Consider the following 9,832-nt stretch of genomic DNA (forward strand, 5'->3'; position numbering starts at 1 on the left):
AGGCCATTAAGGGGATCACTATTGCTACCAGGGCCCCTACCTAGGTCACTATCACAACTGAGGCCATTAACAGGGGTCACTTTCACTATTGGGACCACTATGGGGGCCATAAAGGTGGACACCTACTACGGGGGCCACCAACGGCGGCATCACCACCACCCCCCCCCCCTACGGGGGCCACCAACGGCGGCATCACCCCCCCCCCCTACGGGGGCCACCAACGGCGGCATCACCACCCCCCCCCCCCTACGGGGGCCACCAACGGCGGCATCACCACCCCCCCCCCCTACGGGGGCCACCAACGGCGGCATCACCACCCCCCCCCCCTACGGGGGCCACCAACGGCGGCATCACCACCCCCCCCCCCTACGGGGGCCACCAACGGCGGCATCACCACCCCCCCCCCTACGGGGGCCACCAACGGCGGCATCACCACCCCCCCCCCCCCTACGGGGGCCACCAACGGCGGCATCACCACCCCCCCCCCCCTACGGGGGCCACCAACGGCGGCATCACCACCCCCCCCCCCTACGGGGGCCACCAACGGCGGCATCACCACCCCCCCCCCCCCCTACGGGGGCCACCAACGGCAGCATCACCACCCCCCCCCCCCCTACGGGGGCCACCAACGGCGGCATCACCACCCCCCCCCCCCCCCTACGGGGGCCACCAACGGCGGCATCACCACCCCCCCCCCCCCTACGGGGGCCACCAACGGCGGCATCACCACCCCCCCCCCTACGGGGGCCACCAACGGCGGCATCACCACCACCCCCCCTACGGGGGCCACCAACGGCGGCATCACCACCACCCCCCCTACGGGGGCCACCAACGGCGGCATCACCACCACCCCCCCTACGGGGGCCACCAACGGCGGCATCACCACCACCCCCCCCTACGGGGGCCACCAACGGCGGCATCACCACCACCCCCCCTACGGGGGCCACCAACGGCGGCATCACCACCACCCCCCCTACGGGGGCCACCAACGGCGGCATCACCACCACCCCCCCTACGGGGGCCACCAACGGCGGCATCACCACCACCCCCCCTACGGGGGCCACCAACGGCGGCATGATCACCACCCCCCCTACGGGGGCCACTATCGGCATCACCACCACCACCCCCCCTACGGGGGCCACTAACGGCATCACCACCACCACCCCCCCTACGGGGGCCACTAACGGCATCACCACCACCACCCCCCCTACGGGGGCCACCAACGGCGGCATCACCACCACCCCCCCCTACGGGGGCCACTAACGGCATCACCACCACCCCCCCCTACGGGGGCCACTATCGGCATCACCACCACCACCCCCCCTACGGGGGCCACTAACGGCATCACCACCACCACCCCCCCTACGGGGGCCACCAACGGCGGCATCATCACCACCCCCCCTACGGGGGCCACCAACGACTGCATCATCACCACCCCCCCTACGGGGGCCACTAACGGCATCATCATCACCCCCCCCCCCTAAGGGGGCCACTAACGGCATCATCACCACCACTACTGGGGCCACTATTCCTCTGTTACTTCAGACATGCCTCAATGGTTCACAGATGTGTTGGTGTCTTGTGTATTAGCGCTTTCAATGCCTGTAAAATATGGCGCCATTTCCCACTTCACCTCAGACAGCACACGGCCACTCTCACACAGGCGTTAGCAAAATGCCGCGTTCAAAAACACAGCGTTTCCCGTAGCGTTGAGAGGCAGTTTCGAACATATTCTACAGCGTTTTTCAACAACCCCAACATTGTAAAATCACAGCGTTTCTAACACTAATCTGAAGTCAATGGCAGCGGCGTACAGCGGTGTGTGAAACGCCACGCTGAGCGCTGCAGAGAACGGTGTGTGAGAGCCGCCTACAGGCTTGGGGCCCCCCTGAATGTACACAAGGCCCCTAATGTGAGCCTCCAAGACTGAACCCCCCATATAGCAGCTTGTATACGACCTCTTTAACAACGATTGCCGGCCGCCATATCCAACCGTGCAGGAAGAAACTTGCATACGTTTTGTGGACCGCTCCCTATAGCAGTGGTCCCAGTCCTACTGGGGGCAGCCACTAGGTGGGGCATTGTGATATTTAGAAGGGTAGTTCCTCTGGCCGCACACAACAGTGACAATGGAGACTTCAGGAGAAGAACAGAGGAAAAAAAATTCTGGACATTTGTGGGGAATCCCCCTAGGAGCCCCTAAACCTGTCACTTTTTACATCACTGACCACCACGTGACAGATGACCGGCTACCAGAAGCCCCTCCCACTAACCAACTCTCTGTTCACGACACACCGGTAACCGCTAGTAATTCCCGGTTATTTCATCTCCTTCTCACCCGTCTGTTTTTCCCGGATAGAGGCCGCCATCTTGTCTCCTTATCTCCGCCTCTCGCCCTGACGCAGCCGACGGTGACGTGGCAGCCGTAGCCAAAAGTCTTAGGCCAGCTGTGTCTCCATGGCGACCGGGTTGGCGCTAGAAGTGAATCCCTCCACTGCTATTGGCTGAGCCAGTAACACGTGTGCGGTGTAGAATGCGAACCCGGAAATGTATGCGTTCCACGGTGGCTCGGTCCAGAACAGAAGTGTCGGTCCTCATTCCAACACTCTAGAATCAGATGCACTACATGTATAATATTACTATCTTTGTACAGTAGCACTCACTATATACTATAACCAGGAAGTGCTACTTGCAGGTTTATCTTTGTATCATACCATAGAGGAAACTATACTACAAAGGAATTGTGTGGTTATAGCAGACACTAAAGCCACATTCATTCTTCCACAGATCGTTTATTAGTAATTCAGCAAATACAGGTCATTCATCGTATAATGAAAAGTTCTGTATCAAGTCATCGCCATTCCTCCTTTTTTTTCTTACCATCTTCGTTTTTTCTCCCCTCTTTTAAAAAATCATAATTTTTATTATTTATCTATCGACATCGCTGTATGAGGGCTTGTTTTTTGCAGGACGAGTTGTATTTTTCAATGGTCCTATTTAATGTAGCATATAATGTACTGAAAAATTTAAAAAAAATGCTAAGTGGAGTAAATTGGAAAACCCCCAAAATTCCGCTATCTTTGAGTGCGTCTTGCTTTTACAGCGTACACACTGCAACAAAAATGACCTGATAACTTTATGGGTAAGTACGATTACCATGACACCATATTTATATATTTTTTTTTTGCTGTACTACTTTTATTTTTTTTAAAGATAATACATTTTTTTAAATTATTTTCTCTCGCCATCTTCTGACAGGTATAACTTTTTTATTTTTTCATTGACTTAGTTGTGCGAGGGCTCATTTTTTGCGGGACATCCTGTAGTTTGCGTTGGAGTACATACGACTTTTTGATCGCTTTTTATTACATTTTTTCTTAGAGACGGGGTGACCAAAAGAGCACAATTCTGGTGTTTTTTTCTGACGATGTTCACCGTGCAGGTTACATAACACATTATTTTGATAGGCCAGACTTTTACTGATGCAGTGATACTAAATATGCATTTTTGTTTTATTATTTACATTCTTTTATTTAAATAAGGCAAAAGTTGTTTTTTTTAAACTTTTATTAGCTTTTATTTTTTTTAATAATTAGTAAAACTTTTTAAAACTTATTTTTTCTTTTTTTTATTAGTCCCCAGACAGGACAAGAACATGTGATGGTTTGATCGCTGCTGCAGTATGATGTAATGCTATAGCATTAAATAATACCACGATTTGCCAGGCATTCTATCAAGCCATTCTATAGGCATGGCTTCATAAGCTTTCTGCTATGACAGCCCTGGGGCTTTCTCGGCAAACCCCGATCTAATCGTGGAGGGCTGTACAGGACTGAGGAACATCGGTCAGGGATTTAAATGCCACTGTCAGAAATGACCACAGCATTTAAAGGGTTAACAGCTCCTATGAGCAGCTTATTGGAGCTGTTGCAGCCGGCGCCTGTGTTGTATGGAGCGAGATCGCCCCACGATCTCTCTTCATGCATACCCCCGAACATGCAGTACGTAACTGTACGCCCTATAGCATTAAGGAGTTTTACTAGGATCAGAAGATATCTTCTAGCCACAGGACAGGGAATAACTTGTAGATAGTTAGATCTGGAGAACAGGGGTAGCTTCTCCCACTGCAGTGACGTCAGAATGAATGGAGCGCTGGCTTGGCATGCATGATCAGACCAGCATTCATTTCAATGGGGCTGATAGAAATATCCGATGCTTGACGCTTAGCTATCTCCGAAGTCCAGTGGGAAAGTGAATGGAGCGTCAATGCCCTTGTGCGAATTTGCTCCTATTTTTTCTTCCAATTGTCAATGGGACTTCCTAATGTTAAAACCATAATGCGACGCAACGCAACTTTGCCTTTTTAACATTAGAAAGTCCCATTGACAATTGGAAGAAAAAATAGCAGCAAATTCGCAGCAAAAAAAAAACGCTAGTGGGTAGTCACCCTAAAGGGGTTGTACCACAATTGCAAGTTATTTCCTATCCACAGGATAGGGGACAACTTGCTGATCGGTGGCAGTTTCAGCATTGAGCCCAACATCCATCCTGAGAATGAAGGCTCTGTGGCATCCGCTTGGCTTTTCCCGTCAGCTCCATTAAAAAGAATGGAGTGCTGACTGAGCATGCCAGGCCAGCGTTCCATTCACAGTGTTGTCACTGTGGGGGCAAAAGCGACCCCAGCAGTGACATGCAAAGTGGTACACAGAAGTGCAGTTTTTGAGATCGGTGAGCATCCCAGCAGTAAGAACCCTACTTTTCAGCAAGTTACCCTCTATTTTGAGGAAAGGGAAGAACTTGTAATTGTGGTACAAACCATTTAATACTTTTACATAGTTTTTGGACCCCCTGCCTAAAACTATATTTTTAGTAATATGCTCACCGTGGTGCCAGAACCACAGCCTCTAACCTGTGATGAGAAAGGTCACGATAGTGACCGAAACGTTGCAGGTTTTCCTTTGATGGAGGAATAAAGAGTTTGAAGCTATCTTGAAAAATTCATCTGATGCTGCCTGGTCTTTTGTTTTACACTTCTTCTGACCTGTGATGTCACCAGGTCTACTGCCACACTGACATCTTGTAAACCAATCACATATCGGGGACTCTTTTTGGCTGTAGCGGTCATATGGGTAAACAACCCACTGCCACCAATATATTTATTTATCGTTAAACCCTATCTCGGGAATCCTATTTCAGTGTGTTCAAAATCACTTCCGTAATTCCGTAATGCTCCGTTCTCCAGATATGGATTCCTCTGCTCTCTGGTTGTTTACTGCTCGTTCCACAGAAGAGTTGGCATGTTTCGCTGGCAATGAGCAGTAAACAAGCAAAGGGCAGAGGAATCAGTATGGTATGGTTTCAGATTCAGAGATTTCAGCACTCACTCACACGTTGTTCATTATACACCAAATTGTGAGACCGTCTCCAAGTTGATTTTCGATGGCTATTTGCAATCCACTGCTGAATGTCATGGGCAACCTCGGGCATCCAGACTGACGGAGGCCTTGGTTTCTTCGTGTTTGTGCTGAACCAGGTATTTGCACCTGGATACTTGGCGAAGGCCTCTTGCGCTTCGCACATAGCCTTCCATAATAACTATTCGCTGCTGTAGGACAAGCACCATGAAGTAGATTTATAAAAGCCGTGTTAAAAAGAATCTCTCTGTTAACAATAGCAACCAATGACAGTGCAGCTTTGACTTCTCATACTGCTGAGGTAAAATTAAAGCGCTCTTCCAAAATGTGTGGCGCCTAGATCGGAGGCAAGCTAGTTTTTTATGGGCCACCCTGTATACTGTATATGTCTAGATCTAAAGTGCATTAAGATGTGTAGGGGATACACTGGGACAATGGGAGTTGGGTTCTAGGGCCGAATGTAGAAGAGGGATAGACAGAGAAGAGTTAGATTATGGGATATGCTAGGCCTCCGCAAAAAGATGTCTTTTTAGGGCAAGCTTAAAACTGTGGATATTGGGGATTAAAGGGGTTGTCTCGCGGCAGCAAGTGGGGTTATACACTTCTGTATGGCCATATTAATGCACATCGTGCATTAAATATGAGCCATACAGAAGTTATTCACTTACCTGCTCCGTTGCTGGCGTCCCCGTCTCCATGGCTCTGTCTAATTCTGATGTCTTCTGGCGTTTTTAGACGCGCTTGCGCAGTCCGTGCTTCTGCCTGGTGAATGGGGCCGCTCGTGCCGGAGAGCTGGTCACCGCGTCGTCATCGTAGCTCCGCCCTGTCACGTGTGCCGATTCCAGCCAATCAGGAGGCTAGAATCGGCAATGGACCGCACAGAGCCCATGGTGCACCATGGGAGAAGACCCGCGGTACACCATGGGAGAAAACCGCAGTGCATCCCTGGGAAAGGACCAGCGGCCATCTTAGGGAGAAGATTTTTATAACTTCATATTTCGTCAGATCGGTGAGTAGCAAGCGGTTTAAAAACCGCTTTAAATTGCTATTTTATGCCAGGGGGATGACAGGGGGAATGGGCTAATGTAAAATTTTGATGTTTGCCTCAGGACAACCCCTTTAACCAGATTGTCTAAGGTTGGAAATTCTCGAGAACTGAAGTGGCTTGGGAAAAATCTTGAAGATGAAAGTACAGGCCTTTATAAAATCATCAACCGCATGCACTTTCAACTGGATTGGCCTCCATTTCCCAGTCAGAGTCCCAAAATCACACTCAACCTGCCCTCTCGCTTGTCTGAGTCAATAATTAAAAATTATTTTCCAGTAATTCAGGCTTCAGCAAGTTTCCTACAAATTTGGAATGCCTTGTGAGTGACTAAAACAAAAGGTACTGGATGTCCATGTATTCCAATCAATTAAATACCAAGATAGTGACAGCATGCCAGGCGTATATTTTCAATCCAAATTTATTCCTCCATGCACACGACGTTTCGACCCCCTTGGGGTCTTTGTCAAGCAGAAAGACCCCAAGGGAGTCGAAACGTCGCGTGCATGGAGGAATAAATTTGGATTGAAAATATACGCCTGACATGCTGTCACTATCTTGGTATTTAATTGATTGCACTGAGAGGTCTAACGCTCAGACTTCATTTTGGTGACTGGTGAGGGGGAGCCCGGGGGAGTATGACCTGGAAGGTGCAATTTGGTGAGAGGATGACACCTACTCCTCTGCCGTGCCTGTCGTCCAATCTGGGGGTGTGTGAGAACTGCAGGCCATCATAGGACAGTGCAGCGGGTGAGGTGGAATCAGACTGATGTATCCAGGTTTTGGTGAGGGCGAGTAGGTTCAGACGCTTGGTGGTGAAGAGGTCATGGATTGTTGGGAGTTTGTTGCACAGCGATCAGGAGTTCTAGACAGCACAATTGAAGGGGAAAGGGGCGGGAGGGTGCGGGCTAGAGGTCAGACTTGGGGGTGCGTACGGTAGGTGTGGCTTGGGGGGGGGTAATGGCTGGGAGCGGTGCAGGGTAGCCAGGGTGAGGAGATGGTTGGGGGACTTATGAGGGCAGCTGTGGTGTTTCTTGGGGGTGAGAGGGGTGGAGGCATTTAAGGAAGGTGAGAAGTGTGTGAGAGCTATGCATGGGCGAGGAGAGCATAGAGTGGGTTGGGTGTAGAAAGAGGGTGTAGAAGCAGGCAGTGAGGATGGCGCTAGAGGTTACAGCAAAAATTAGGGTGTTTATATACAGGATGTTAGTATTGAAAGGGTCAGCCTTCCTGCTGCTCCGTTGAGTGACACGTTCAATTCAACAGTGTGGTAGGTGAGCCAGGATAGGTGTGGAACAGCCCCCGAGGCAGAGACGACAAAGGAGGGGAGCGGTCAGTGTGGAGAGGGGAGCAAGCGTAGGCAGAGACAGGGATAGAACAGAGCAGGAGCAGAGCATAAGAAACACTAGCACACAAACATTCAGACAAGTGGCTGTAGTAGTTTGATACATATTCAGAAGAGAACTCAGATGACGGACCTCTCTTCTGCATAGTGTGAGAAACGTGTTACACCTTGCCCAACATAGGAAATCTCATTATTGGACGAGGTCCAACACTGGACTGGAATGAAGAACTAATTTTTTGTAGTCCCATTCCTATGGTGTAAATTTTTTCAATATAGCCATATGAATGATGAGTTCAAATATTAAGATGATTTGTGTGTTTGTATTAACTCAAATGTATACATTGATACTAACAGAATTTATATCATTTTAACACATTTTTTAAACTGGATAAAAAAGTCTGTCTGTCACTGGCGTTCGCCTCAGTTAACCTTTGCAGTTGCTCTGTTCCTCTCGAGGAGCAAAGAAACAAAAATAAAAAACAGAATTAAACTTTTGTATTGGTTTCATCAGTGGGTTAAAAAAAAGGGGGGGAGGGGGAATATTTCCATTGTTTCATTTCCATTTTATAAAAAGGTGCAACTAGCATTGTCAGCAGCACTGTTCCATTTGAAAAAACAAAATGAAATAGAACAGAATTGAACATTTCCACAAAAAAACAAAACAAAAAAAAACCACATTGAAATCAATGGGGAAAACAATAGAAAGGTTTAATTTTAATAATTTCTGTTTCTCTGCTCTGAAAATTAAACAGAGAAATGGAAAAATTAAAATGGCTAAGTTTAGGCTAATACAAGTGAAAACAAGCCCTAAAATTTTAAATACATTTTATTTTTGATAAAAAAGGTACAAAAAAAAATCCAATTACGGTACTTGTTTCTCTGCTCAGAAAATGGAAGAGATGGAAACCCCAAAAGGAGACCAGATGCAGGTGTGAAGGCCCGAACTGTTCATATGTATTTTCAAAAGGTAAATTTATATAATCCTCGAGGTTGCACTATAATTGAATTTACTGAAAATCGAGGTTATTTTTTCATGTATTTAATATCTTTTATCACCTTTTTTAAAATTTTGTATGAATTAATGAAATCTATCCCTTATTTTCATTGGTCCCAAATGGATGTCTTGATATATTAACGCCGGCATCCCTTTTCTTTATGCATTGCCGTTTCCACTGACGCACACAAAAATGGAGCGGATTTTACCGCATTTTTTAATTGCTGAACTGTTGTGGAATTTACCCCTTGTATAAAAAGAAATGCTGAGGATTTAGAAACTGCTGCATTTAAAAAAAAAAGAAAAAAGTGCTGTAAAATGCTGAAAATGTTCCACACCAGACAAAAAAAACCCCAAACCCTTCACTTGGCTTATACTGTATATGCAGTGGAATTTCCACAGTGATTCCGACTGAAATTCTGCATAATTTCCACCAAGTGTAGAAACTGCCTAAAAGTGCTGCTATCCCGGAGTTTACTGTACCCGTCTGTGGATGAATGGACTGGATCTGATGAGCCAACTAGGATTTTAAAGGGGGAAGGTGGATGGGTGTCCTTTTTCTTCTATGTGAAAAAGGCATATAGGCAGTCATATGTCATTTCTGCAACAAAATCAGCGGAGTGTGGGGGTTACCCTAACGTTTTCATGCCTTTGAGTACGTTCACACATAGCGGAAATGCTGTAGATTTCCTACAGCTGAAAATTCTTGTCAAAATCCACAGCATTTCCACCGCAAAATCCAGTAAACAAAAGCAGTTGTGCGCATAAATACACAATGCCCAATAAGGTGGCGCAAATGCGCATACGCTCATGTGAGTCCAGCCTTAGTGCAGATTTTGACTCTGATTCAGCTGTGGATCCGCAGCCAATTTCAGCTTGCACATAACTTTGCTCTCCTCTCACCCCCGGAATATTGCATTTCTGCTACATGTGAAATGTACCCTTACCATATCTGACATTTTAAGAGAAAATGAGCAGTTTTCTTGGCATTCTGTATACCCATAAGAAAGTGCAACAAAACTAGAAAGATGCTGTAA

The 9,832-nt window shown here is 47.8% G+C and overlaps 1 protein-coding gene across 1 annotated transcript in view; it reads right to left on the reverse strand.

Annotated features, from left to right (window-relative positions):
- Positions 1 to 2,420, reverse strand: part of SCFD1 (sec1 family domain containing 1) — a 104,764-nt gene extending 102,344 nt beyond the window's left edge. The window contains exon 1 of the mRNA XM_066608574.1: positions 2,339 to 2,420. Coding sequence (XP_066464671.1) covers positions 2,339 to 2,369 — 31 coding nt within the window. The 5' untranslated portion in view covers positions 2,370 to 2,420. The remainder of the gene's footprint in view (positions 1 to 2,338) is intronic.
- Positions 2,421 to 9,832: the final 7,412 nt, after the last annotated feature.

The sequence above is a fragment of the Eleutherodactylus coqui genome, chromosome 6 (assembly GCF_035609145.1).
Source record: "Eleutherodactylus coqui strain aEleCoq1 chromosome 6, aEleCoq1.hap1, whole genome shotgun sequence".
NCBI lineage: Eukaryota > Metazoa > Chordata > Amphibia > Anura > Eleutherodactylidae > Eleutherodactylus > Eleutherodactylus coqui.